Consider the following 26,834-nt stretch of genomic DNA (forward strand, 5'->3'; position numbering starts at 1 on the left):
GTGGTGAAAGATGGGGTTTATATTTGGGGTTTATTCCTGCTCTGTTGGAAAACATGACTTTGGGCTCGCTGGGATTTTTCCCCATGCAGAAATCCTGCAATCCTGGGCTGGGAGGGTTGTTATTTGGGGGTTCGGTTGGGTTTTTTTGTGGGCTGGCTTTCTGCGGCGAGGTCTTTTGCACCCCAGAGAGATGGATCTGGGTCATGACCAGCACAACTTCAGGAGACAAATCCCCCTTTTGACCTGAGCTTTTCCCCATCCTTCCACCATCCTCTTCCTCACCTTACAAACCCCACAGAGTCATCCCAGCCAGGAGCAGGAGCTGTGAGAGCTGTTTCATCTCAGTGCCATCGTTTTCAAGTTACCATCTGTGGGGACAGCTGGAGGACGCACATCTGGGAGAGCAGCACCCTGAGACATTCAGCTCCTCTCCATTCATCCCTCAATCCCCTCTAGCAGCTCTGCCATGTCATTGTTTCTATTTCACAGCAGGTTTTCTCCTTTTCCTCCTTCTTTGATATTTTTTAGAGCTCATCCTGGTCAGCAATGAGCTCATCTTTACTGCTTCTGCTCCCCTAGCAAACAGGGACTGGAATGGATGGATGGATGGATGGATGGATGGATGGATGGATGGATGGATGGATGGATGGATGGACGGACAACCTGATTCTCATTAACTTGTAAACTTTATTCTCAAATAAAAGAATAGATGCTTCGAAGTCTGGCATGCAGAAAATCCTGTTTATTTGGACTCAGCTTTTTGTCCTTGGCTTTGTGCTGCTCCATGCTGGAAATCATGGAGCTGGGTTGAGACTTGGGACATTCAAGAGCTCCAGAACTCCAGTGCAGCTGCTTCCCCAGCAGTCTGGCTCACACTGTCCGCTGCAGGAGGCCAGGTCTGAGGGGGATCCTCTCAGGGTCAGGCATTAAAATTCTCCAGCCACAATAGCTTGTTTCTAGTTCATCCTAAAGTGAAGAGGAGGAAAACCAGGCTATGAATACCCAGTGCCAACACTCAGCTGGTGCTTGACGAAAACCTGCCAGAAAATCCATTATCCCACACAATTTGCAGCTTAGCACCTTCCTAAATAGAGGCCCAAAGCTCAATGAAATCCATAGAAATCTCTTAGTAACTGTGCTATTCTTGAGTCAAGCCCTAATGAGCCAATCTGTCATGTCATCCAGCACACGCACAGCCTGAATTCCCACTTGAAATTCTGTGCTGCCATAGAAAAAGAAGAAAAGAAGACAAAAGAAACCCTCTTTGCTTTATCAGGATGATGCCCTGGCTGCTTTTTATCCCTGGAGCACGTTGGACTCTGGTCACATGTGAAGTATTTGTCACTTAGAAGCGTCTCCCTCCTCCTTAGAGCCGCTATCTCCAAGCAAGCCCTGGAGCATCCTTTTGCCACCAGGCTGCTATTCCTGCGCTTCCTCAATGTACAGGAGCACAGTGTTGGCACCGCAGCCACGAGATGGCACTCCAGGATAGACTTTTCCCGGCATGTAGCCAGCCCCAATACGTGTTTGCCCCTCTCTAATTCCTGCTTGGAAGCTTTTAGCTGGTTTGTTTCTTTATTGCATGTGTAAACGCAGATGTGGGCAGGGATGCTTTGGCCATGGGGGATGCTCTCATGCAGGAAGCCCATTGCAGGATGGCATTTGCCAGGGCCTCTTGGCACCAGTGCAGAATAGGCATGCCAGGAGGGTGTAGGAACTGCCTCCCAACAGCATTTGGGCTGTTGGTCCTGCCTGGAATAAGGACACGGCTTCCCTCTCCCATTCCACTCATCGATAGGACAGCTACAGCCCGCCGGTGCTCCTGCTGTGTCTTGTCCATCCTGGCAGGGGCTGCTCCATGTGTTGCTGACCCTCAGACCCACAGTTCCCTCTGCACCAGGCTCATTTTTCTTGCTCATAACAATGAGAAAATTCCTATGATGGAGCTGAGGTAAAAATCCAGGCTTGGGTCCCTCTTGTGCTTGGCCATGAGGGATTCCCACCCTCCAGCAGTGCTATGTGACCTCTGGATCGCTCCCTCTGCATCCCATCCACATCAGGTAAGCAATCTCCCATCCCCATCAGTGATGGGAATAACGAATGCAAACAGCCCCTTAGCCCTCAGCACAGGAGAAATGAAGCAGCAGCAAGGACTATTGGACTCTTGGATCTCTCTCCTTGTCACCTGCTGAGCGTGTTCATTGCAGCTGCAGAGGAGGAAAGAACCAAACTCAGTTTTTAATAGGGTTTTCCATGGATGGAGGTAATTTCCTTGTCAATCTCCTGCATCAAAGCAATGAAACCAAATTAGAGAAGGAACCACCCTGAGCATCGTGGGGGAAAATGAACATCAGATAAATAAATCAGGTTTTGGCTGTTGTTTTGCATAGCAGCAAAGACCATAAGTGGGGATTAGCTGTTGTTTCCAGGCCATCTCATAACACAGAGTGGTTCATTACTGGGAAAGGGGCATTTAATAGAGATTCTTTCTGGAGAAACAACTAAGTGTGACCGGATTGTTCTAAACTATGGAAACTGAAATGAGACATCACTTCCACACATACACAGCTGTGGATGTGTAAAAGCCTCATGATGCGAGGGCACAAAGGAATCAGCTTAATCAAAGAAACCCAAACCATGAAACTATAGATTTTTTTTAACATTGTTATGAAATATAGTGCTTTTCTGGCAGTGTTCAAGGGCAGGTTGGACACAGGGGCTTGGAGCAAGCTGCTCTATGGAAGGGGTCCCTGCCTGTGGCAGGGGTTGGAGCTGGAGGAGCTTTAAGGTCCCCTCAACACAAACCACTCTGGGATTCCATGATTTTCTTGACTTCTTCCCCCCATATTGCTGTGGTGAACCCCTTTCTATCCAGCAATCCGGGGTGTCCCCCAGACACTTCTACCATGGTCCCAGTGCTGAGCAACAGGCAGGGGCAGCTGCAGCATCCCCACTGCAGGGTTCTTCTTTTGCAAGGAAGAAGCAAAACTTCTGCTGTGTAAAAAACCACCCAGATAGGATGAATCTGGTCGTTGCAGTGGTTTATTGTCACCAAATGTGCAGTATTCCCGGAGGGAGAAACAAGGGCAGGACAGCTTTCACCCAGCATCAAACACCAAATCTCAGTTACTTCACTCCCCATGAAAACCCAGCGTCTGCCACACGCATGCATTTGGGGGTCTTTGGGGTCTTTAGAAATAGAAACCGTTGCTGCTCTACAACCAAAATCCACCCAAACCCACCAAACAAGGAAGGCCCAGAGAGGAGAGCCACAGCTCCCAGCACCAAACCCCAAGGGCTTTCCAGAGCTAGCATTGAGCATATTCAAAGCCCCAGATGAAGTTTTGTGTTCAAGCATTGCTTAAAAGGAAACTGATTGGGATGTTTTGCGGGATTTTTTTGGGAATCAGCTGTAAATGCTGATGATTCTTATTTATTTCTTTGCGTTTATTCTTGCCAGGGGTTGCTCCAAGCAGCAGGAGGGAAGCGCAAGTGGTGATACACAAGTTTTTCACAGTATCTATTTCAGGGGGAAACTGAAAGCACGTGTCTGGGATCACTTTTATTAGGAAGGTAACCTGAGTAGCCCATTCCCTTCTCAAATTCAGCTGACATAGAGAAGCCTCCAGTCCTCATACGGTGTCTGAGCCACAGGCAGGTGCTGAGGCCAAAAGACCCCAAAGACCCACACCTGGCACCCTGCCTCGGCCTCTGCCAAACACACTGCATTGCTGGAACGTTGGGAAAACCCAGTCCTTAATTCCCCACAGCTACTTGAGTGTGGCTCCTTTTAATTGCAGGCTATGTTAGACCATTCATCACCACCTTGAAGAGCTGCTTCCAGGGAAGAAACACACGGATAAGACATGGTCGGGCAATATCACAATAGAAATTATCATTACAGGAATGATTTATCCAGTAGGAGTTGCAAATCCCTTACGAAAGGGGTTTCTGGGGCCACAGACATTTGGCACACACACACTGTCCTTCCACCCAGAGGATGCTGGAGTCAGAATCTGCTAAAGGCTGGGGCAGAGCCACATGCCACATCAGTTTGGCCTGACCGTGCCTCAGTTTCCCTATATAACATACAGTTTATAACAACACTTTCTACCTTGGAAAAGCACTTTTAAGGTTGCCTGGCACTATGTGGGCACCCAATGGCGATGGAAGAGGGCAAGAAATGGGTGCTGGGGGCTCACGGATGGAGAACAAGGAGCATCACCCTAAAAATCAATGTTCTTGAAGTTGACGGAGCAGCGGTAGCGGCTGTCGAGGAACCTGGAGCAGATGAGGTTGGGTGAACAGGGGCAGCTGTGGTGCTGGCGCTTCCCAAAGAAAGGGACCTGTGGAGAGAGACAGGAGAGATGAGGACGTCAGAACAGTATCAAATGGGATCAAAGCCCCAAGAAAACCTCTGGCTCTTCTCAGAGGTTTAATAGGGACACGCCTGCGATGAGTCTCGGATCCCTCTGAAACCTGCTGCTCCTTCCTCGTGTGAGCAGGAGCCTCAGCATCCTTCAATCTGGCTCCCACCATGCCAAATCAATACAAGAGCATGGAGAGGGATGCTCCCCGCCAGGCTGGGCTGCTGCTGCTACACCCCCATGGATGAGGGATTGCAGCAGCATCGCGCTTGGGGCTAATCCCAGTGAGCTGGGGGTTCTTATCAGACAGAAATCACGGCGCTGGGGCAGCTCTGTGGCATTAACTCGGCTTTGCCACGCTTGGCAGAGCTTTTACAACCCAATTTGGAGCAGCGTGGCTGGTGCTCTTCATGGAAATGAATGGGCCAGGCAGCTCGGTCCCAGCTCTGAGTCAAGGTCTGCAGCACCCATGGGGCATCCTGAGGATTAAGGCTGGAACAGACAGGCAGGGGGGTGCTCAAAATACTTCAGAGGCTGAAACCAGCTCTGTTGTTCCTACTTGTCCTGCTATGAAGCATCTCTTTGCTTTGCTCCTTAAGGACCTTGCCAACATCTAATCAGTTCTGAGAACTCCTTTAGCAGACTTTTGGTCAGGCAATGTGTGTTAGGTCTGGATAATCTTTGACCACAGATCTGCCCCTTGAAAGGAAAACCAGAGGTGCAGGATGTTATGAAAGCCATGTAGGCAATGACTGTGGAACACTGAAAGCAGGGAAGTTTGTACAGGCAGCAGCTGTTACGAATGCTGTCTGAGGTAAGGAACCACCATGATCATGGAACCATAGAATGGTTTGGGTTGAAGGGACCTTAAAGCTCCTCCAGCTCCAACCCCTGCCACGGGCAGGGACCCCTTCCATAGAGCAGCTTGCTCCAAGCCCCTGTGTCCAACCTGCCCTTGAACACTGCCAGGGATGGGGCAGCCACAGCTTCTCTGGGCACCCTGTGCCAGCGCCTCAGCACCCTCACAGGGAAGAGCTTCTGCCTTAGATCCAACCTGAACTTCCCCTGTTTCAGTTTGAACCCATCACCCCTTGTCCTATCACTGCAGTCCCTGATGAAGAGTCCCTCTCCAGCATCCTTGCAGCCCCCTCCAGACACTGGAAGCTGCTCTGAGGTCTCCACACAGCTTCTCTCTCCCAGGCTGAACAGCCCCAATGTTCTCAGCCTGGCTCCACACAGGAGGTGCTGCAGCCCCTGAGCATCCTCGTGGCCTCCTCTGGCCTTGCTCCAACAGCTCCACGTCCTCCTTATGTTGAGGGCACCAGAACTGCACCCAGTGCTGCAAGTGGGGTATCATGAGAGCAGAGTAGAGGGGCAGGATCTAGGAGTCTCTACATTCATGGGAGCTCAAGCAGCAGGAACTGCAGCAGCAACATTCCCTGATGAAGAGACCCTGATGATGCTGCCCAGTGCTTCACCCCAAATCCACCCCACCCCACCCAACCCCCTTTTCCCAGCCCTTATCCCCCACCCCAGCCCCCAGTGAGCATCCCCATGCTGGTACCTTGTGACTGAAGGGGTGGCACTCGTCCCCCTCCTGCCCCAGGGGGGTGCACATCCGCAGCCCCCGCAGCCACAGGCTGACGGCGCAGCAGGTCCCGCTGCCGCACTGCAGGTCCCGCTCGCAGGCCTGGGCAGAGGCATGATGTGAGTGGAATCTCCTGGGAAAACATCCCTCTCCCACTTCTGGAAGGGGCCAGGGGAGAAACGGCCCCTGGGTGTAAGCCCCGGCTGGGGATTTAAGGGAGAAGGGGAACAACAGGTCCCATTGAGGGCTGAGCTGGGGAGGTTTCGGGGCAGGGCAGGGGTTGTGGTGCTGGGGTTTGCAGAATGAGGGGGGATACCCCCGGTGCGTGCGGGGCTGGGACACACAGGGGAGAAGTTTGCTGCTGCCCAACTTAAAAGCAGACTTGGTGCCAAGTTAGAGCGGCGGTGCTGAGGGTAAGCTCCTTGTCCATCGTGTACAGCCATCACCTGTCTGAGCCTGTAAAACCTGCTAAATAATGCACATGCCCATTCTGGGGGCGGTTTTTTTGTTAATAGAGAGTAATGCCAATGACTCAGCCTCTTCCACCCAAGGCAGGTGGGAAATGGGAATCAGAAACCCCTCCTCCTGGGATGGGGAAACTGAGGCACGGATGCAAATGCTGCACCAGCTCACCACCACATCTGGAAGCCCATGAGGACGTTCAGAAGAGGGGATGGGGGCAACATCAAGCAAGAAACAGGTCCCATTTTGCTCCCCAGGCTGTGTTGGCCATCACAAGAGCAGCTCATTGCACCCCCAACCCCTGCTCCAACCCGTTTTCCTTATGGTAGCACAGGAAGAACCAATGGGGCTCATCCAAACCCCAAATGGGATCATCTCCGTTTTAGGGTACCGCTATCACAGGAGCTCTCAGCCACAAGTCCATGGCTCATATGGAAAAAGAGTTGTGGGAACTGGGGAAAAGCCCATGACAGCAATGGAAAGAACACAATTTTAGGGTGCTGCTCTCTCACAGGGAGGCAATAAGGGGGTGTTGTAGGGGCTGCCCTTTCCTGAAGGGAATTTAATTCTCCTCGAGCATCCGAACCACCTTGTAAGAACCAAATACCATTGAAAATGAAATCTCAGCAATGATGGACCCTCACCTGCAAAGCCAGGGGCACTGAGAGGGGCTGAGAGGGGCTGCAGGCACATGCAGCCTCTTCTCTCTGGTTATTCAAAATGAGCCATATAAGCCCTGGGAATGACAGCCCAGGTCTGCCTGGCCCTGGATGGAGGTGGTTGCCCCCGCCTTGGCTTCGCAGCTCCAGGTTGGGCAGATCCAGCCAAAGAGAATCACAGGCTTGAAAGAAAGAGGTCTGATTGTGAGGGCAAAAAGGAGCCAAGAGCCAGTCGAAGCCAGCCACAGAATTCCCACCAGTCGGGAAAAGCCAGGAGGCAGAGAGGAGCTGGGATACAAACAGCTCATCTTGGTTTTAAACAGAAGATTTTCTGCTGCCCAGAGTAAAAGGGGGGGATTCATCCAAGCCTGGTTTGCTGAAACCAGCATCCGGACTCCTGAAGGATCACAAAAGCCTGGATCCTGTCCCCAAAACTCGCCGTTCCTCTTGCTTCTGGCATCACCTCGGTCCAGCGCTTGCTCCGCAGCGCTGAGCTGTGGGACATGCTGAGCCCCAGCAGCCCATTAACACAGCGCTGCCGCTCTCCTTTGCATCCCCACACTTCGCCTCTCATCACCACTTCTCTAAATTTAGGAGGGAGAAAGCCAATTTGGGGTGCTGGAGCCCTTGTCCCAGTTGGGAATGTGCTCTGGAGGATGCCTGTAAAGATACAGCGCTTTTTCCTTGCTGGAAAACTTCCTCAAATGCCCTGTTTTCCCACACGCAGGGCTGCTACAGCGCTGAGAAGCAGAAAGAGCAGCTCAATGGTGTGACTTTACACTCACATGGGCTGGGGCTGGCTGTGGGAACAGCATCCCTGTGCTGGAAAACCAGGTAATAAACTTCGGACAAGCACCCAAACCAACGCACTGAAAAGCATCAATTCCTGCCTTCATTCCCAAGATAATCGAAATGAATAAGGACTCCCCCAGGTAGGGGATAGAGGAGGCACTTACCCCGGTGATAACGGCGCAGGGGCAGGAGGAGATGAGCAGCAGCAAGCAGAGGGTCTGCAGGATCCAGCCCATGGTGCCGGGACAGGAGCCGTCTCCCCTGTGCCACCAAGCTCTGCAGCAGCCCCTCACCACCCGCCCTATATAACCCCTTCCAGCTCCACCACCCTGGGCTTTTTTTTCCCCCCCTTGATGATCTCAGAAGAAGCAGATGAGACCTGAATCTCTAATGGTGGAAGAGAAATATTAATAAAGCACCGAGGAAGGGAATAAAAACCCCACCTCTCCCACCCACAGCCACATCCCAGGGTTATTTTTCAGCCAAGCCAACACAGCTGGATTTCCCAAGTCCACCTCTATATCCATATTTATCCCTTGACGGGTGTACTTAAGAATTGAATTAAGACTTTGTGATTGTTCAGCTAAAAGAGCACACAAGACTAAAGTTAGCCTGCTACTTGTGGGCTCATAAGAGCGCAATGGGTAATAATGTGCCTCTGTGATAAATATCCTGCAGAAACAGAGGCTGGGCTGCATTTATTTGTGAGGATAAAAGAAGGCAGAGAGGGAATAATATCTTTTTTAAGTAACGAGGGTGTGTTTGAATCAGAAGCTAATGTGTAAATATGTTGATTGATAGTTTGAAGTGTCTATCCCCCATACCTCAAATTGCATTTGGTGCATCTCCTGGGAGCACAAGGGAATAAGACCAGGGATTGCTAAGGTGGCTAAAAAAGCAGGAAAAGATGGAATTACCAGCTTCTTTGTCAATTTGTACACCCTGGAAGGATGCAAGGGATGAGATGGGGGCCTCGGCAAAGCACCCACTGGCTCAAGAGTCACATCCATCAGGTGGGAGAGGAGGAAGAAATCTCAGCAGCCTCTGAAATGCGATGTCCCCATAGAGCTGGGGCAGGTTCCTCCCATGTGGCCCCTTTGCTTTTCCATGGCCAACATACAGAGAGTGGTACCCCACTGTCCAGCCTGGATTTGGCTGGGACTCCCAGACTAAGTTCCCAACGGCCAGAGCTGTGCTGGCCAGGGCCATGCAAGCAGAGATCATGGCTAAGACCCTCTGCACAAGAACAGGAAGCAAAACTCCATTTCCCCCCAAAAAAAATAAAGCTGAGCTTGCAATTCTGACCCAGCAAGATGGATTTTTCCAGCCCTGCATTGCCAGGTTCCATCCCCATCGTATTGGGGCTCCTCATCAGCATTATGAGTTTATAAATATATTCCCTTGTGGCTTTTCCCAATGAGGAACAAACACCCCTGAGTGATTTTGGGGCTGCTCCCTGCCGGACCTGCTCTTTGGAGGCAAATTAGGGACCAGAAGCCAGAGGGAAAACATGGCCCAAGGTGATGGGTTGGGATTTGAAATAAGGGTTTGCTCGGAGGCACATGGTTCAAAATCAGCCTTTTCTGCTGAGTTCCTTTTGTAGAGGATCAGTCCAGTGCTAAACTTTCTATTTAATCACTTCCCTGCCCACAGAGCAGCACTGCTTTTGATGCGGCTGCTTCCCTAAAGTCTCCTCCACCTGGGCTTGAACAAAGTAATCCCAGTTCTCCTCAGAGCCCCTCCTTCCATAAATCCAGCTGTGGGGAGCATTGTTCTGGGAGGTTTCCTTGCGAAGATGCTGGTGGGGCAGGGAGGATGCAGCCCCCAGCCTCTGCCGGGCACATTTTTGCCCTGTCTTGGGGAGAAAAAGAGTAACACAAGAAAGGGAATCTCAGTCCATCCTAACAGGGTGGGATGCAGCGGGGAGCCACTGGACAGTGGGGATTGGGGCTCCCAGCGCTGCCCAAAGGAGTTTACAGCTGGATGAAGGAGAAAGAAAACTAGAATTGAGAGTAATGAATAAATCAAAGCTGCTGCTGCACTTCCCCCATCAATAACATTTTAATTTGCCAACCTGACAAGGCAAGATCTATCGCCAGGCGCAGCCGGGAACGGCTTTAGCTGGCACTTTATTAGCGCCGCCGAGCTCTGCGATGCAGCCACCATAAATTACCTCCTACTCTCTGCTGGGCTCCTTTCTGGGGGGAGGCTCCTGGCAGGAAAGCCGGGCTGGGCATCACTTTGAACACCTCCTGCCTCATGGGAGCAAGGTGGGAGTCCTGATCCCCTCACCCCGGCACTGCAGGCATCGGACCAGAGTGGCCCTTCCTGCTGTAAATCATAGTCATGGAGTGGTTTGGGTTGGAAAGGAGCTTAAAGCTCCTCCAGCTCCAACCCCTGCCACAGGCAGGGAACCCTTCCATAGATCAGCTTGCTCCAAGCCCCTGTGTCCAACCTGGCCTTGAGCACTGCCAGGGATGGGGCAGCCACAGCTTCTCTGGGCACCCTGTGCCAGCGCCTCAGCACCCTCACAGGGAAGAGCTTCTGCCTAAGAGCTCATCTCAGTCTCCCCTCGGGCAGGTTAAAGCCATTCCCCTTGGCCTGTCCCTACATCCCTTGTCCCAAGCCCCTCTCCAGCTTTCCTGCAGCCCCTTCAGGCACTGGAGCTGCTCTCAGGTCTCCCCTTCAGGAGCCTTCTCTTCTCCAGGCTGCCCCAGCCCAGCTCTCTCAGCCTGGCTCCAGAGCAGAGCTGCTCCAGCCCTCGCAGCATCTCCATGGCCTCCTCTGGCCTCGCTCCAACAGCTCCACGTCCCTCTTGTGCTGCTGCCCCAGAACTGGATCAGGACCGCAGTGGGGGTTCCATCAGCAAGGCCAGCGTGCGAACCCGTGTTCCTGCATCCCTCGCTGTGGTCCAGCTGTGAGAGGATGCTCCACCTGGGGAAGGCAGTGCAGGGCTATCAATCCACCACTGGAATTGCGTTTTGCCGTTCAAAGCCCAGCGCTGCTGCGCGGCGGGAGGGAAACACGAACAAACCCATGTGGGGGGCACAAGGGTGGAAAAAAGGGGAGAACAACCCCCAAACCCCAAGAACCGCACCCAGGGGCAGGCAGGGGAAGGCAGCCGGGGGGTGCAGTGTCCGGACCCGCATCCAGCCCCCAGCCTGGCTCATGCCTGAGCCTGCAGCGGCTCCTTGATGCCACAGACCCCGGGAGGCTCCGCGCCGGGAGCTGCTTGGGGAGCACCCCGGGTCCCCGCCCGATGCGGCCGAGCCGGAGGGGGGTCTTTGCGCGGCGAGGCCTTTTGGCCCTGCGGAGCCGCCGTCTCCGTGAGCGACGCCACTGCCAGGGAGGGCGGAAGTGAAGGGGCGCGGCAAGATGGAGGGGACGCTGGAGCAGCACTTGGAGGACACGTAGGGACCGGGGCTGGGCCGGTGGAGCCGCACCGGGGACGGGGAGAGCGGGGCAGGGCCCGCGGGGACCCGACGGGGACGGGACGAGGCGGGGGCCGGGCCTGTGGGGCCGCAGCGGGGCAGGAGGAGCGCCGCGGCCGGCCTGCCCTCGCCTCACCGCCGCTGTGTCTCTTCCCCCCGCAGCATGAAGAGCCCGGCCGTGGTGGGCGTCCTGTGCACGGACTCGCAGGGGCTCAACCTGGGCTGTGAGTAACCGAGCCCCACCGCAGGGCAAGGGCTGGGGGGGGGGAACACTGCGCCCTGCGCGGCTGGAGCCTCCCACCAGCCTTTGGGTGTCCCCAAGCGCCCCCGCCACCCCGTGGCACTCGCCTTGCCCCCCGCTCCATGCGCTGAGCCTGCTCTTCCTGCTGCTGGAATTCAGGCTTCCAGTGGTTTGAGGGCGTCAGTGGGGGGAGATGCTGCATCGGTGCTAAAGGGAGGCAGGAGCGGCCCCCACAGCTCCAGACGGGATCTGTTTAAGTGGAGGCACAGGGAATGGTTTGGGTCGGAAGGGGTCTGTAAAGGTCATTCAGTCCAGCCCTCTCTCAGTGGGGTTGTTCCTGGGAGATGTGGCTTCAGCCAGCGTCTGCCCCCTCGCAGGCAGAGGAACCCTCTCGGATGAGCACGCCGGGGTCATCTCTGTGCTCGCACAGCAGGCAGCCAAGCTCACCTCTGACCCAACCGACACCCCCGTGGTGTGCCTGGAGTCGGACAGCGGGTGAGTTCCCAGCCAGCGGCTGCTGCTTTTCCCCTTGTCTGCCCTGGGGCTCTCCTCTTGCTGACCTGAACTGGGGGAACTCTGAAGCCATGGGGGGAAGGTGCTGACTGCCATGGGCATGTGAATTAGAATCCCAGACTGGTTTGGGTTGAAGGGACCTTAAAGCTCCTCCAGTTCCAACCCCTGCCACGGGCAGGGACACCTTCCACTAGAGCAGCTTGCTCCAAGCCCCTGTGTCCAACCTGGCCTTGAACACTGCCAGGGATGGGGCAGCCACAGCTTCTCTGGGCACCCTGTGCCAGCGCCTCAGCACCCTCACAGGGAAGAGCTTCTGCCTTAGATCCAACCTGAACTTCCCCTGTTTCAGTTTGAACCCACCACCCCCTGTCCTGTTGCTACAGTCCCTGATGAAGAGTCCCTCTCCAGCATCCTTGCAGCCCCCTTCAGACACTGGAAGCTGCTCTGAGGTCTCCACACAGCTTCTCTCCCCCAGGCTGAACAGCCCCAATGTTCTCAGCCTGGCTCCATACAGGAGGTGCTCCAGCCCCTGAGCATCCTCGTGGCCTCCTCTGGCCTTGCTCCAACAGCTCCATGTTCTCCTTATGTTGAGGGCACCAGAACTGCACCCAGTGCTGCAAGTGGGGTATCATGAGAGCAGAGTAGAGGAGCAGGATCTAGAAGTCTCTACATTCATGGGAGCTCAAGCAGCAGGAACTGCAGCAGCAGTAGGAAACCTTTCAGGGGTGGTGGTTACTGCAGCTTTATTTTCTTCCACTTGGGATCCCCACAGATAGCAAAGCCAGTGCTGGAGCCGGTCAGTGCTGTAGGAAAAGACTTCTCCAGCAGAAAAGATGCAGCAACCGTAGGTCTAGTGCTGAGCTGGAGGTGCTGCAGACACTGACTTATACCCCTGTCCTTTCTCCAACCCAAGTTGGCTCCTCCTCATCCCAGCCTTTTCTTGATCTAGGAACATCATGATCCAGAAGCACGACAGCATCACCGTAGCAGTCCATAAGCTGGCGTCCTGACCACCAGGAACCCGTGCAGCACTTTGCTCCCCCCCCTGGCCCAGCTCCTCCTCACTGGACAACCTCCCTCCTCTGTTGCTCGAGCCCAGAACACACCTGCAGTACCAAACCTGGGCTGAAAGCTCTCCCTCTCCACTGAACCAGCTCCTTCTGCAGCTATCGGGGTCTCTCACTCACACTTCTAGCACTCGTGCTGCTGAGGATGAAACAGGGCTCACTCACCAAGCTTGTGTAATGATCAGATACTACACGGTGTATTTGTGTGCGTGGCTTTAGTTGTTGGAAGAATCAATAAATGACCTGCAAAAAAACCCTTTACTTCCCTTTGTTCCAGCTGTGAAAACCATGGCCATGGCTTTGCCCTGATTCCAAAGCCAAGCGAGGTGATTTCTCCCACTCCCTCCTTCACTAGCATTTCTCTGGAGGGGAGCAATAGTGCACCAAGACTTGAAGTAGTGGAGGCTCCTCCAGGGGACAAGGTGCCAACACTTCCCAAGGAATTTCTCCTTGGAAATGTTTACCCTCCTCTAGTTAAACATCCTGTGTGTAAGTTACTTGCTTACTGTGCCTTGGATTGAAGTTCAGCCCTACACACGGTGGTCCTGGCTGCCTGGTCCCCGTGTGAACTGTTAATGGATGTTAACAGCCTCACAAATCCAGACCTCTCTCCCTCTTAGAGATTCCGGCATTTGGAATGGTGCAGGGAAACAATCCTGCACAAAGGCTTTCCCCTTGGAAAACTACACTCAAAAGCTTCCTGTGTGTGAGGCAGTGGAAGGCCTGCAGCTGTGCTCGTGCGTGCAGTGAAGGGGACGCTCCACAGCAGAGCACGAGCCAGGAAATGGGGCTGGCTCCGAGTTAAAAGGGTGGTCACGGGGCTGGGGCTCTGCTGCTAGGAGCAGCTCTGTTTATCAGCAGCATTCACAGCTCACAGCCACTGCTGTGCTTAAACCACGCTCCCTGCAGACCCCAGTGCACTTAAAAGCTCAGTGCACATTGAAAGTCCTGCTATAGGGAAAGAGCCTCCACAGGCTCCTGGCTCCTCCCGCAAGCTGGAGCAGTGCCCTCCCTGCCGAGGGAGGGAGCAGAGATCCTCATCATGATCCCACAAGCTCATGTGCCCTCAGGAATGCTGATGGGGGTGATGGGTCACCCGCGACGGGGCGGAGGAGGAAGCGTGAGGGCTCTATTGAGCCAGGAGCTGGTGCGTGTTTACAGGAGAGGCACGGAGCCAACTCCAACCCTGGCAAACCACAGCTCCGCTCGAGTGGCTGCTCCGCTCCACTGCCCAGCATCTCGGCTGGGGAATCTACAGCTTTCCAGAGCATCCCATCCCGAATGATGCAGTCTCCCAGACCAAGGCTTGTGTAGGACAGGCAGGGATGGGGCTCTGCTCCCCTGTATCCACCACTGCCACCTCTTGCTCTGCTCAGCAAGATCCAGGGCTCTTCCTGGAGCTCCAACCCTTCCTCTTTTCTCCCAGTAGGATTTCTGCTCCCAATGTTCTGAGCTTCCTGCTCCTGGCCAGGGAAGGGGAGGGACTCCTGGCCTTGGGGCCCTGCTAGCTGGGCTCTGCCTCGCGAGAGGAGGAGGAGGAGGAGGAGGAGGAGGATGGGCTCCGTCCACTCAGCCCCAGCGCTTCTCAGGCTCCATGTCCCACGGTGGGGCTCATTGGGAAGGTCGGACACCATCATCCTCACTGGAGGTGAATGAAGGCCCAGACTTTGGAGTGCCAAAGGAAGGGGGATTTAGTTTCTGGAGCAAATGAAGAGACGGTTCCTCTCTGCAAGCGCCAGTTTTGGGGAGGATTTTCCAGCATGGAGCAGCAAGGGGGTAAGGAAACATTTCAGGTTCATCAACCCCGACTCCTTTAGGATCCAGCTGGTCCCTGAGGCAGGCTCCTGCCACAGCCAGAGGTGTATGACGGGCGGGAGGGTGGAAAGGAGATAAGCAGAGAAGGACAGGGCAGGGAGAGCTTCCCATGAGAGCTCAAAGATGGACACAGGTAGATGGTGACCCCCCAGCTTTTGGCACAAACCAACTAAACCATCTACCCTAAAGCATCAGAAAAGTGCTTGTCTCTTAAAATCCCTTAAAGCTCAAGTGGCTCCAGTAATCTGGGCGGAAAGAGGAAGGATATTGAGCTGTTTGCAGGCAGCAAATGTGCAACTTCCCATCTGGTGGCCAAAAGGTTGGTGAAAGCTTCACCCACCCCCAACAGCTTTCACAAGCTGAATGCAAAGCACCGGTGCCTGCCCCAGTACCAGCGGAGCTGCGGGGTTCAAAGGCAGCTGATGCCTGCATGGGAACAGCCACAGAGCAAGGTGTTAATGTGTGCTGGAATTCCCATTCCCAGGTGAAAGGAAGGTGGAAGAACCGGAGGCTCCGGCAGCCGGGAATTGCCCAGGGGCTGAAGCTGCAGATGGAGGCTGCGCTTGGGGAGTGGTGTTCCACTTCTTCCTGGTAAGCACAGAACAAACTCGACCAAACCCCCTGCCTCCATCAGCTGGGGCAGATGGAAAGACCTCGGTGGAGCAGAGGATGGGGCAGGCTGAGCCCACCGAGGGAAGGGCAGAAATCACCTGTGCTTTGCTACCCCGAGCACCATCACCCATCACACCAGGGCTGAGCAGACACCTTCCCCTATGAAGGGGATCTACATGAGGGTGCCCAACCTGCAGCCTAGCACCTAAAGGCAGCTTGCAGTGCTCAGATGGGTCTTCCCTACTCATACACACCAGCACTGGGGTATCAAACCCAGCAGTGCCTTTGGTAAGGGCAAGATCCCATCTTGGGGCAGTGAAGGATTGGAGCTGAGATGGGTCCCCAGAGCAGCACTGGCTGCAGGCAGCACACACGCTACTCCTCTCTCCTGGGAGGGCCGGGCACATCAACACCTCTTAAAGGCACTAATTCTCCCTGCCACAGGCTCTAAGAGCACATCCATGGGGAAGACACCATCCCCTAGCTCAGAAAGCTGGGAAGTGCAGGAAAACTTTCCCTGCTTCCACTCCATCCAAAGTAACTCCCTGCCAATCATTAACCACCCACTACCGGGGGGGAAAGAGGGAGTTAACATTAAGGACACAAACTGTCCTTTGCCCTGTGGCAGGGCAAGCCTGGGAACCTGCCCTGGCTGACGTCCATCCCCACCCTGCCCAACGCCTTCAATAGTAATAAGCCCCATTTAGGTTCATTTTCAGTGTGAAAAGTTGGGCTCTGGTGTTATTTTGCTCCCTTTCTTTAGAACTGCCTGTTTGCACACAAGGTGGTTTTGAGGGTCTAAGATGAAACTGCAGCGTGGCCACCAGCTGGTATTCCACACCCCTGGTGCTCCCCATCACACACCAGTTCATGTGTCCCGCCTTGTTTCTCCTTAAAACACAAGTTGTCTGCACAAGGAAGGAGGAAGGAGAAGCTTTTTCCTCCAGTTGATGGCACCTCACCTGCATCTGCTTCCAATCCAGGTCAATGTACTCGTGATGGGGATGCTCAAGACCTTTGGGATTTTCTTCATGGCTTTCCAAGAGGAGATGGGGGGCTCCTCTGAGCAGATCAGCTGGATCGGCTCCATCATGTCCTCGCTGCGCTTCTTAGGAGGTGAGCTGGAACCCTTAGGGATTGGAGCAGCGTCCCAACCTCAAGGCCATTTGCTTTGATACGTGGGCACCAGGGATGCTCTGCGGATCCCATTTCCATCCCAGACTGCTGCATCCTGGGCATGGCTGATGCCCATGTGTGCCTTGGGAGCATGGTCCAAGGATGGGGATCGTGTGTGCCATGACACCTTGCTGTAATAGGTTTATTGTCCGCACCCAGAGCCAAGCCTCACCTCTAACACCAATGCCGGCACCTCCAAGGAAGTCCCAGTGGCTGAGCACAGTGCATCAGGAAACAGGCTCTGTTTGGGCTTTGACTCCTTCCCCTGCCCCGACCCCTGAGCTCCCAGGTTACAAAGCCTCTTGTCTGCTCTCCTGAATAATAACCCATCCCAGATTAATCCTGTCCTGAGCATTAACACATCCTCCAACATAAGAGGGATGTGGAGCTGTTGGACCAAGTCCAGGGATTCCTTAGAGCAGCTCCAGTGCCTAAAGGGGCTGCAGGAAAGCTGGAGAGGGGCTTGGGACAAGGGATGGAGGGCCAGGCCAAGGGGAATGGCTTTAACCTGCCAGAGGGGAGACTGAGATGAGCTCTGGGGCAGAAGCTCTTCCCTGTGAGGGTGCTGAGGCGCTGGCACAGGGTGCCCAGAGAAGCTGTGGCTGCCCCATCCCTGGCAGTGTTCAAGGCCAGGTTGGACACAGGGGCTTGGAGCAAGCTGCTCTATGGAAGGGGTCCCTGCCCTCCCTCTGTCCCACGGTGGCGAACGGACGCTTCCTAAGGCACCGGATCCCAATACACGTCCCCAAGCCGTTTTGTCATCTTCAGCCTGAGCTTTGTCCCTCCTTCCCCTTCCAGCCCCGTTCGTGGCCGTGGTCTGCAGGAAGCTGGGCGAGCGGCCAACCTCCATCGCCGGGGCCGCCGTGGTGGCCGGGGGCTGCCTGCTCAGCACACAGGCCACCAGCGTCCCCTTCCTCTGCATCTCCATGGGACTCCTCCTGGGTGAGCAGCCTGCGACTCGGGCACAGATTTCCCCGGGCTCCATGAGTAAAAGCAGCTCCTTTAACATCACACCAGGCAGTTCCTTTACTATTAGAGCATCCCAGCTCCTTCCCATGGGATGCTGCGTGAAGCACCAAAGCTTCATGCTCAGGAGCCTAAAATACCAGTTTCAACACACTCATCTCAACTAACCTTGATTTTTTTCTGGACCCAGCATGAATCCTGGCCTGTTAAACCCCTTACTAACAGTGCACAGCCTCAATACCCCCAGCCACTAAATACCACTTGCTCTCCACTGACTGCACCAGCAGAAGTTCCCCCCTTTCAGCCCATGAACCCTCCACTCTGCGGACAATGATCTTGGGCCGTTGTGATGTGGAATCCCTAAAGCTCACGATAGAAACAGTTCCATTTCTGTCCCTCACCACAGGTATGGGCTTCGCCTGCCTCTACCAGGCAGCCACGGTGATGACGGCCAAGCGCTGCAGGACAAGGCTGGCCTTCGCCAGCGCCATCGCCCGCTCTGGGATGGGGCTGACGTTCCTCATAGCACCATTCACCCAGCTCCTCATCGACTTCTATGGCTGGCAAGGTGAGCCCAGCTCCCATTTCTTCTAATTCATCAGCATTAAGAGGGAGTTTGAGGATATCTGGGCAGGGTTAGAGCATTGGATGTGCTGAGGAACAGTTTGGGGACATCCTGGTAATGATGAAACGCTTGAATCAGTCATTAAAGTCAGAGTCAAAACAGACACCTCAGAAACCAAAACCAGAAGTGAAAATCCTGGTTTTGACTACAGTTTCAGGCCACCTCGAAGGTCCATCATGTTCCCTCATGAGGGGAAACAAACCAAGCTCCCAGGTCCCAGAGGTGGCTCTGGATTTGTTGTGTGCATCATAGCAGAAGGGACTTCCAGCTGGAAAAACCAGGAATAACAGCTTATAGAGATAGAGCAGAGCTTTCTCCACGTTCAGTGCACACTACACCCTACGGTGCTCCTTCCTTCCCACGCCAAGGAAAATAAATAGCATCTTCTGCCTTCCCTCAGGTACTCTCCTGGTTTTCGGAGGCATCATGTTAAACCTCGTGCCTTCCAGCATGCTGCTGCGCCCCGTCAGCACCCAGCCACCTCGACGTCCCCCTGCTCGAAGTCAAGACCGTGGCGGGTCTTCAACAGCAAAGAAGGATTCAGAAACCCTCGATGGATGCTTAGATGGAAGCACTCACAAGGAAATAGAGCTTCACAGCACACAGGACCTGCCCACCATGGAGGGAGTCACCATGCCCCACAGCAGAGATGTCCCTGCTCCTGTAAATACTTCGGAGAGGGTCAACAAACCCACCATGAGCTCAGCAGGAACAGCCACCGAGGCCAAGAGAAGCTACAAACCCCATCCAGGGACCCAAACAGGAGATGCTCAGCCTCTCCTCGACTTCTCCCCACTGAAGGATCCCATCTTCTACATTTTCACATGGTCTTTTCTGTTCTGCCACCTGGCCTACTTCGTGCCCACCTTCCACTTGGTAGCAAGAGCCAGGACGCTGGGCATAAGCAGCATGGATGCCTCTTACCTCGTTTCAGTGGCTGGTAGGCAAAAAGAATCTTTTAAAGCTATTTATAATGACAATGATACTCAAATAGGAAAGAGAAGCAACACAAAGCTTGCCAAGAAATAGTCCCAAATATGGCCCAGAATAACTCTTCAGCCTATACCCCCCCTTCTGTAAATATAACGGTGCCTTCTGTACATATAACGGCGCCTTCTGTACATGTACCAAGTCGCTCTCACATGGGGGTGGTTCTCTCAGCCTAAGCTAGATGATCCCCCACCCTCGCTGCACGGAACAAACCCGTTTCCAAATCCATAGGTGCTATCTGTCCTCCTAAAGCCTCCCCACCACCAGCCCTGCTTTGCCTAAAGCCACAAGCCACAGAATCCGGGCATTCAAAGACCTCAAGTCTGAGCCAGGAGTGTGTGCAGAGAGAAAAAAATCAGTATTAGGGGGAAAAAAACAACATTAACTTGGATGTAGCCATTTGAATTCGGCACATTTACCCCAAGGGTGGGGGAAACCAACCCAAACCCCCCCAAACACCCCAACCATGCCTGAGGATAAGTGGGGATTAACATTAAAGTCGCACCGGGTTAAGAAAGCGGCTCCAACCTCAGTCATTGTAAAGGTTTTTATTGTACAAAAATAAACTTCTGTATCAGCTTTAGAAGTGACATAGGCTGTCAAGGCATCTAGAAGGAGAAGGCAGCAATTAGGCTGACATTTGGATTAAGAGTGGGAGGGCACCGTGGTCAGCAAGCTATTAGCTGGCAGTGAGCACCCCTCTGATCTTTAGTTTATAAGCAAAGGGAGCAAGAGATGTAAAAACCAAGTATCAAAAGTCTGCTAAGCCTTTAAAAAAGGGCTTTTGTCCTCCTTGGCTTCCTTATAGATATTACCATCTCATCAGCATCTTTCCTCTTAATATTCAGCTTTTATTCCATCCCAAAAGAGAGCTCAAAGAGCAAGCTTCTCTTGCCTGGTTTTACTACAGGGCATTGCGGAGCCTTCCACTGAGTGCACAGCCCTTGACGGAATCTGTACGGACCACTCTGGTGCACCCACAGGCACTTGGCAATAGCAGGCACCAAGGCAAAGGGGAAAAAAAAACCCTCAAACATTAATTTTACATCAGCCTAAAATCACCTTCCTGGACCTTCCCAGCATTCCAGCCCTTTGCAGTCACATCCCCGCAGCAAGCGGGTGGGATCGGGATGGGGTTTAGTGCGAAACAGCAAACTAGAGACTAAATAAAGTCTTCTTTGAGGCTCTGGTGGACTCCTCTTCCCCGCAGGCATCACGGAGATGGTCAGCCAGCTCCTCTCAGGCTGGGTGGCCGACAAGAACTGGACCAAGAAGTATCACTACCACGCGGCTTACCTTGTCCTCAGCGGCATCACTAACCTGCTCTGTCCTCTGGCCACCACCTTCCCGTTGCTCATGACCTACGTGGTGGCCTTTGCTGTTTTCTGCGGTGGGTTCATGGCTCTGGTCCTCCCTGTGCTGGTGAGTAGGATGTTTTGTTAATAAAGCATCAGACGTGGCATTTCCAACAGTATTCCCACATCATCCCAACCGCCTTCCGTAAAGCTGCATTAGCCAGACCTGCCTGAGAGGGCTCTCCCCACCTTTGGAGCCCCAGATCTTCTCTCCACCCCACTTACTAGTGTCCACAGCCCAGATGTAACAGAAACACTGGGAACTGACTGCAGATTTGTAATGACCTGGCTTTAACTGCCTTCCACATCCTCCTTTCTAAGGGAGACCACTCCACCTCATAGGTATTGGGATGAATCCATTCACTTCCTAATGCTAAGACAGGGTTGTGCATATCCACTCCCAATCCCAGAATTACCTGTAACACACACAGAGCAGTCACACAGGATCTGGATATGGAGGTATCATTATCATTTGGCATTTCTTTCTGGGGGGGAATTTGGAGTTTAAAACACCTTCCTCATAGCCTTAGCAGCAGTACTAGTTCCAGGAGCTGCTCAAGCAGTCAGGAGGCAGAAAAGCATCTCCCATCCTAGTCATTTCCATGCTGGCCTTAAGGAGGCGAGCGGATTCCAGGCTGGATGAGACCTTGAGGTGCAAAGTCCTTTCAAAACTGCAGCTGAAGAGGATGCTCACCAGTCAAAATAGGAATAATAATAAAATGCTCTCTTGTGCTTTCACACATTAAGTCCCTTGAACTGGGAAATTACCCATTCTGGTCTGCAAACAGGTGGATCTCGTGGGAGTGCAAAACCTCCACAGCTACTTGGGGTTTGCTGCCTTCTTCGCTGGGATAGCAGCAGTTGGAGGACCTCCTCTAGCAGGTAACTCTTACGTGATGTATAATTATACCCACCGCAGACAGCCCATGGTACAACACGCTGGTGGCCCACTCTTCTACCCGTGTGCGTCCAGGGATGGTTCCTCTGTCTGTGGGGGGGTGAAAAACAGCCATGTTTCAGGTACTTCTCTCTATACACAAATTCTGTTCAGGAATTCACAAAACCCAAACTAGTTTGGCCAAAAAGCTGCATGGAAAAAGAGCAGCTAAACATCCCCCTCACCCCTCATCACCACATTTAACACAGCAGAAGAGTAACAACCACAGTGCCAGGGATCTTACCCCCAGTGGAGCATTATAACCTTGAACTTGGAACAGAGGGACTGGAGGAGAGGAAGGCAGAGCAAGGACAGGCTCAGCAGCAGTCCCGTATCAAGCAGAGGCGCTGAAACCTAAGGAGAAGTCTCTGTAATCTCGTTTTGAAGATTACACAGCTCAGCCACAGGAGCTCCTGGGCCCAGAGATAAGCAGGATGAAAAGCTTTTCCTTTCTCTCTGCCAGAAAACCAAGGCAGTTCTCAGTATGTGGCAGATTTCAAGTGCTTAGAAGTGAGGCTCCAGGTTCTGCTTACAAGCAAAGGGCTTGTTCTCCTCCAAACATCTTGGCCAGGACCAAAGCTTTTCCTTTCCCTCATGACCCTTCACAGCCATACCTCATCATTGGAAACACCACTGAGCTCTGCTGAGGTCCTCCTGGTGCAAACAAACTAGGACAAGCTGCAGTGTCAAAGAGCAGGGTGAACGATGTCCTGTCACCCCCCCAGCAAATGGATCCTGAACAGAACCTGCCAACTCGCTCTTCATGCCTTGCTTCCTGCCCCTGCTATCAGCTGCCCCAAGCCTGCAGAGGCACTTTGCTCACAGCTGCCAAGGAGCCTGTAAATCCCAGCTCCACGCAGAGGTTTAGCACCGCTGCTCTATCATAAGCATGTGGAAAACCCACCAGATTGATTTCCCTCATCAATATAAAACTCGATGTGGATGCAATTTCAAGTAGCTAAAGTGTTTCACTGACAGCATGCTTTACGCTGTCACAGTGATCCATAGCCTCTATTGGATAGCTCTTCCACTGATACAAGATGTATGTCCACCCAAAAGCAATCCCTGTACAACCATCACAGTAAATTCCCCGACACAGTAACATACAGTAGAAAAAGAGCTAAATAACTGGGTTCTCTCTCATCCATGCATCACACATGCTAACACAGTGGTTACACTTTCATCCACTTCCAATATATTCGCACTAATTGCAAGCCTTTTGCCTTCGGGAAGTGCCAACCACTCACCCTGTGAACACCCTGTCTGCATTTTGTAAAGCAAGCAGGTTTCCTGCAAAAAGCCTTCCACAGAAATCAGTCTTCTTGATCCTGGTGGGATAAATAAAGGCCACATAAAGCCAAGAAGGAAAACTCTCGCTGATCCATCTCCCTGCAGGCAGAGCGAGAGGGAACCAATGCAGAGCTCAGGATCTAGGGTTGTGATCCAAGAGAAATGCTGCAATTTTCTCTTCCATTACAGTATCAGGTGTGAAAACTGAATCTGACCAGCAGCTACTAACTCAAAGTGTCCAAAGGATCTGCTCCTTGCAGGATACAAACAGGATATAAATGCTATGTGGGATCCTGCGGTTTAGTGCCTCTGATGGCTGCTGACCTCCCTCAAGCCTTCCCTTTTAGCATTACAATGTTCTAACAGTGAATCCCAAAGCATAGTGAGAGCCACTGAGGTTAAAAAAGCTTATTCTGCACACTAGAACAAAGCCTGATCACATTGCAACAAAAGGTGACTCACCTGCCAATCTGTTTAAGTACAAGCCCTTAAATCCAGAGGCAGCCTGACCGAAAGCCCAGGGTGAAGAGTTTGAAGGTTCCATCGCAGCTCCTCACCCACCAGCACTGCTGGGCACTTCTCCCCTGCTGAAAAACACCAAACCAAACCAGGACAAGACAGAACAAACTTCATATGGCAGCCACAGGCAAGCTAAGGAGAGATGAGTACCTCTGATTTCTGTAAAGCAGCGTAAATCAGTACCTCAGAGTGCAACTGACATAAAACAAACCCTGTCACCCATAACTACAAACCAGATTCCAGCATCCAGCAGCACCCAAACACCAGCCCCAGCAAATTTGGGTGGCAAAAGGTGATGGAGTCAGTTGAAAGCTGTGCTGGCACCTGAATCGGGATGCTCTTGTCTAAATGTTACCTGCATCCCCACACCAGGTGTGGCTGCTTAGGGATAAACAAACAGAGCAGCAGTGCAATTTAAACACAGCATCCCAGGCTGGTTTGGGTTGGAAGGGACCTTAAAGCTCCTTCAGCTCCAGCCCCTGCCACGGGCAGGGACCCCTTCCATAGAGCAGCTTGCTCCAAGCCCCTGTGTCCAACCTGCCCTTGAACACTGCCAGGGATGGGGCAGCCACAGCTTCTCTGGGCACCCTGTGCCAGCGCCTCAGCACCCTCACAGGGAAGAGCTTCTGCCTAAGAGCTCATCTCAGTCTCCCCTGGGGCAGGTTCAAGCCATTCCCCTTGGCCTGGCCCTACAGGCCCTTGTCCCAAGCCCCTCTCCAGCTTTCCTGGAGCTCCTTCAGGTACTGGAAGACAAAAGTTCTGCTTTGCTGGCTTTTGCCCACCATAAGCTTCTAACTCAGCTTCCTCCAGCAGGAATGATTTTCTCATTTGGATGAGGAAAGGAGGCACAGGCACCAGAGGTGCTTTGAAAAGCTGGGGTGTGATGTGGTGGAAGGCGATCCCTGTGAGGTGAGGTGATCGCTGTGTGGTGAGGGGCAGCAGCCCCCCAGAATCCCCCACGTTTCAAACCATTCTGAAAGACACTTCAAAATACCTGCAATAAATCAGAAGTCAGCTGGAGCGTTGTCCTGCACCCCTTACAAATGACTACGTTAGTGTCACAGAATGGTTTGGCTTGGAAAGCATCATCCAGTTCCAACCCCCCTGCAGGGCAGGGACCCCTTCCACTAGACCAGGCTGCTCCAAGCCCCATCCAACCTGGCCTTGAGCAGGCCCTTTTCCTGCCCAAATCCCAGAGACTTTGAGACAGCAACCACAGATCCCACCCTGGGGAACAAACCACTGCAGAACCATCAGGGTCACGGCAGCAGCACCCACATCCCCACGTCCAGCACCATGGGGTCCTCCTTCAAGCAGCGAGCTCTGGCTTCGCCTCCGCCGCGGCTCACACGATGTCCCTGAGAAAAGAAACAGAGCTGGAACTGCCCTGAGGACAGCAGGAGCCAACAGGAGCAGAGCAGCACGGCCCACAGCCTCCCCTCTGTCCCCTAAAACCCTCCTGCAGCCATGGAGATCCACAGCAGGGAAAACAACTGCACCTCTGCTCTGTCACCGATGCCCAGATTTCACTGGCTCCGTTTCCTCCCTTCCTGAGGGCTGTGGCACTCCCAAAGCAGCAACGCTCCGGCACGGCTGAGACCAGGCTCTCCAGGGACTGTGTTACGTCCCTCCCTATCTAGAGCTGGTTTTAAGAATCCCAGATTTGGGGCAGATCTGCTGCTTGTGTAAATCGGGCGAGTCCAGGGATGTCCCCAGGGGAACTGCAGTTTATACGAGCAGCAGATCTGGCTCAGCTGCTAACCCACCTCAGACATCCAACCATCCCAGGCCACATTTGGGACTATATAAAGGCTTTTATCAGGTGCCACAGCAATTCCCATCACTTTGTCTGTTTTAAACAGAGGATTTAGCCCCCTTTAACAGCACTGTCTAGACACAAGATGCTATGCCACAGCTAAACAAAACCCTTGGAGGTCACTTGAAGAGGTGACCTGCCTCACTGATTCCTGAGCCTCTATGGAATTTAGTTTTCCCTTTTAAGTGCTCCCAAAGCTACTTTAAAGCAAGTTCACATCAAGCTCCCAGCCTGGGATCTCTCCTGTTAGATTGCCTTAAACTGGGTCTGCTCACAAGAAGGATGTGGACTTTGCAGCCCAGATGTTGCAGTCACCAACACATGCAAAGCATCTCGTTAGTCCAATGGGATTATCCATCTGCTGCAGCAGTTACTTTTGGCCCCCTTATTTAAACAGGAATAAAAAGGCAGGGATGAAATTCAATCCAATTAAAACCCGTGTGCACTACAAGGATCAGAAGTCAGCTACAAGTTAGGGTTAATACCAACAGCAGAAGATGTAACAGTCCAGCAGCAGCACATGAAGAGTTAAGACAATTCCAAGGAAACATCTAAGGAATTCTTAGCCAAGAGCACACATCCCTGCTTCCCACCCACTTCCCAAAATGAGCTTTTTCTTTGGGTGATTAAAATCCACCAGCTTTAACACTGCTCTTTCCTCCTGCAGGGTGGCTCTATGACTACACGCAGACGTACGTCTGCTCCTTCCTCTTTGCTGGAGCCTGTGCTCTCATCTCTCCCATTTCTTTCTTCTTTGAGCCTTCGGCCCAGAAATGGAAGCTAAAAAAAGCCAACTCAAACACCAGCCCCAGGCTTGGCTGAGGTGATTCTGTGGTGGACACTGTAAAGCACAGAAACATGGAACCGTTTGGGTTGGGAGGGACCGGAAAGATCATCCAGGTCCAAGTCTCTGCCGTGGATGGTCTTTGATGGCACCCACTGTGGGAGAGCGACTGCCAGCACAGACCTCCTGGTCCAGGAAACACAAACAGCAGCAAAAGTAAGAATTTTGGGATGGCAGATTCCTAGTTTGTATATCCAGGTACTCCTCCTGCACCTGCGATTAAAGCCATGCAACAAATACATTGTGTAAAGCGCTATTTGAGGGGAGAAAATAAGGCCAACGGCCCAGATGGACACGGGCTTCACTTGGACTTTGCTCCTGAGCCATGTCTTTCTGTGTCTCAGGTTTAATCCTACTGTGTTCAGCCTGACAGCTCGGTTCCAGAGCTGCAGAGCCACCCCTCCAGCTCTCCCAGCCACCACAAGAGAGCAAAGCTGACTCACCTCTTGGGATGAGGACCTCAAAAGTGCCAAAAGCAGCAGGAGATTTTAGCTTATTCTATTCACACAGGAATAATTAGCAAGAGCAGAGATAGGGATCAAACTTCCATGAGGATACGGAGAACAGTCATCCCACAAAGCCCTCTTTCTGTGAGAAGGATGCTGCACCGTGGCCACTCACTCTCCCAGGCACCGTGTTATCTGCCACAGCACAGAGGACCTGGAACCAAAACCAGTTCTCATTAAAGCCAGCACCACAATATGACAAAGCTTAAATGCCACATCCATCTCTCAGAGCCCTCTCCCCTCCTCCCCACCCTCCCAGTCCT

The 26,834-nt window shown here is 53.1% G+C and overlaps 3 protein-coding genes across 5 annotated transcripts; 2 read left to right on the plus strand and 1 right to left on the minus strand.

Annotated features, from left to right (window-relative positions):
- Nucleotides 1-3,549: 3,549 nt before the first annotated feature.
- PROK1 (prokineticin 1) lies at nucleotides 3,550-8,173 on the minus strand. The gene is made up of 3 exons (XM_062625683.1): nucleotides 8,033-8,173; nucleotides 5,932-6,057; nucleotides 3,550-4,346 (listed from the first exon to the last, which is right to left on the minus strand). The coding sequence occupies exons 1-3, from the start codon at nucleotides 8,102-8,104 to the stop codon at nucleotides 4,227-4,229; spliced, it is 318 nt and encodes a 105-aa protein (XP_062481667.1). The 5' UTR covers nucleotides 8,105-8,173; the 3' UTR covers nucleotides 3,550-4,226.
- Nucleotides 8,174-11,143: 2,970 nt separating this feature from the next.
- LAMTOR5 (late endosomal/lysosomal adaptor, MAPK and MTOR activator 5) lies at nucleotides 11,144-13,632 on the plus strand. Its single transcript, XM_062625684.1, has 4 exons — nucleotides 11,144-11,278; nucleotides 11,462-11,523; nucleotides 11,918-12,035; nucleotides 13,003-13,632. Exons 1-4 carry the CDS (start codon nucleotides 11,244-11,246, stop codon nucleotides 13,061-13,063), a joined length of 276 nt encoding a protein of 91 aa, XP_062481668.1. The 5' UTR covers nucleotides 11,144-11,243; the 3' UTR covers nucleotides 13,064-13,632.
- Nucleotides 13,633-14,432: 800 nt separating this feature from the next.
- On the plus strand, nucleotides 14,433-26,302 carry SLC16A4 (solute carrier family 16 member 4). Of its 3 annotated transcripts, none has more exons than XM_062625679.1 (9): nucleotides 14,433-14,913; nucleotides 15,446-15,526; nucleotides 16,531-16,663; nucleotides 17,522-17,665; nucleotides 18,096-18,257; nucleotides 18,715-19,254; nucleotides 20,515-20,726; nucleotides 21,448-21,541; nucleotides 25,889-26,302. In XM_062625679.1, exons 1-9 carry the CDS (start codon nucleotides 14,773-14,775, stop codon nucleotides 26,041-26,043), a joined length of 1,662 nt encoding a protein of 553 aa, XP_062481663.1. In that variant the 5' UTR covers nucleotides 14,433-14,772; the 3' UTR covers nucleotides 26,044-26,302. The 3 variants fall into 3 exon arrangements, with proteins under 3 accessions (XP_062481663.1, XP_062481662.1, XP_062481665.1); XM_062625678.1 differs by having other exon boundaries at nucleotides 14,433-14,896; nucleotides 15,420-15,526; XM_062625681.1 differs by lacking the exon at nucleotides 17,522-17,665 and having other exon boundaries at nucleotides 14,433-14,896; nucleotides 15,420-15,526.
- Nucleotides 26,303-26,834: the final 532 nt, after the last annotated feature.

Source organism: Pezoporus occidentalis, unplaced genomic scaffold, assembly GCF_034315485.1.
Source record: "Pezoporus occidentalis ecotype Australia unplaced genomic scaffold, CSIRO_AGI_Poc_V1 ctg280, whole genome shotgun sequence".
Taxonomy (NCBI): domain Eukaryota; kingdom Metazoa; phylum Chordata; class Aves; order Psittaciformes; family Psittacidae; genus Pezoporus; species Pezoporus occidentalis.

Excerpts from the sequence above, each read along its gene's own strand:
- PROK1 (XM_062625683.1), bottom strand. The coding sequence starts at position 8,104 with ATGGGCTGGATCCTGCAGACCCTCTGCTTGCTGCTGCTCATCTCCTCC. Across the intron at positions 6,058-8,032 it reads CCTGCGCCGTTATCACCGGG|GCCTGCGAGCGGGACCTGCA; the intron begins GTAAGTGCCTCC and ends GCCTCTGCCCAG. Across the intron at positions 4,347-5,931 it reads GCCACCCCTTCAGTCACAAG|GTCCCTTTCTTTGGGAAGCG; the intron begins GTACCAGCATGG and ends CTCTCTCCACAG.
- SLC16A4 (XM_062625678.1), top strand. The coding sequence starts at position 14,773 with ATGAAGGCCCAGACTTTGGAGTGCCAAAGGAAGGGGGATTTAGTTTCT. Across the intron at positions 14,897-15,419 it reads CAGCATGGAGCAGCAAGGGG|GTGAAAGGAAGGTGGAAGAA; the intron begins GTAAGGAAACAT and ends TCCCATTCCCAG. Across the intron at positions 17,666-18,095 it reads CTCCATGGGACTCCTCCTGG|GTATGGGCTTCGCCTGCCTC; the intron begins GTGAGCAGCCTG and ends CCCTCACCACAG.
- LAMTOR5 (XM_062625684.1), top strand. The coding sequence starts at position 11,244 with ATGGAGGGGACGCTGGAGCAGCACTTGGAGGACAC. Across the intron at positions 11,279-11,461 it reads GAGCAGCACTTGGAGGACAC|CATGAAGAGCCCGGCCGTGG; the intron begins GTAGGGACCGGG and ends TTCCCCCCGCAG. Across the intron at positions 11,524-11,917 it reads GCAGGGGCTCAACCTGGGCT|GCAGAGGAACCCTCTCGGAT; the intron begins GTGAGTAACCGA and ends GCCCCCTCGCAG.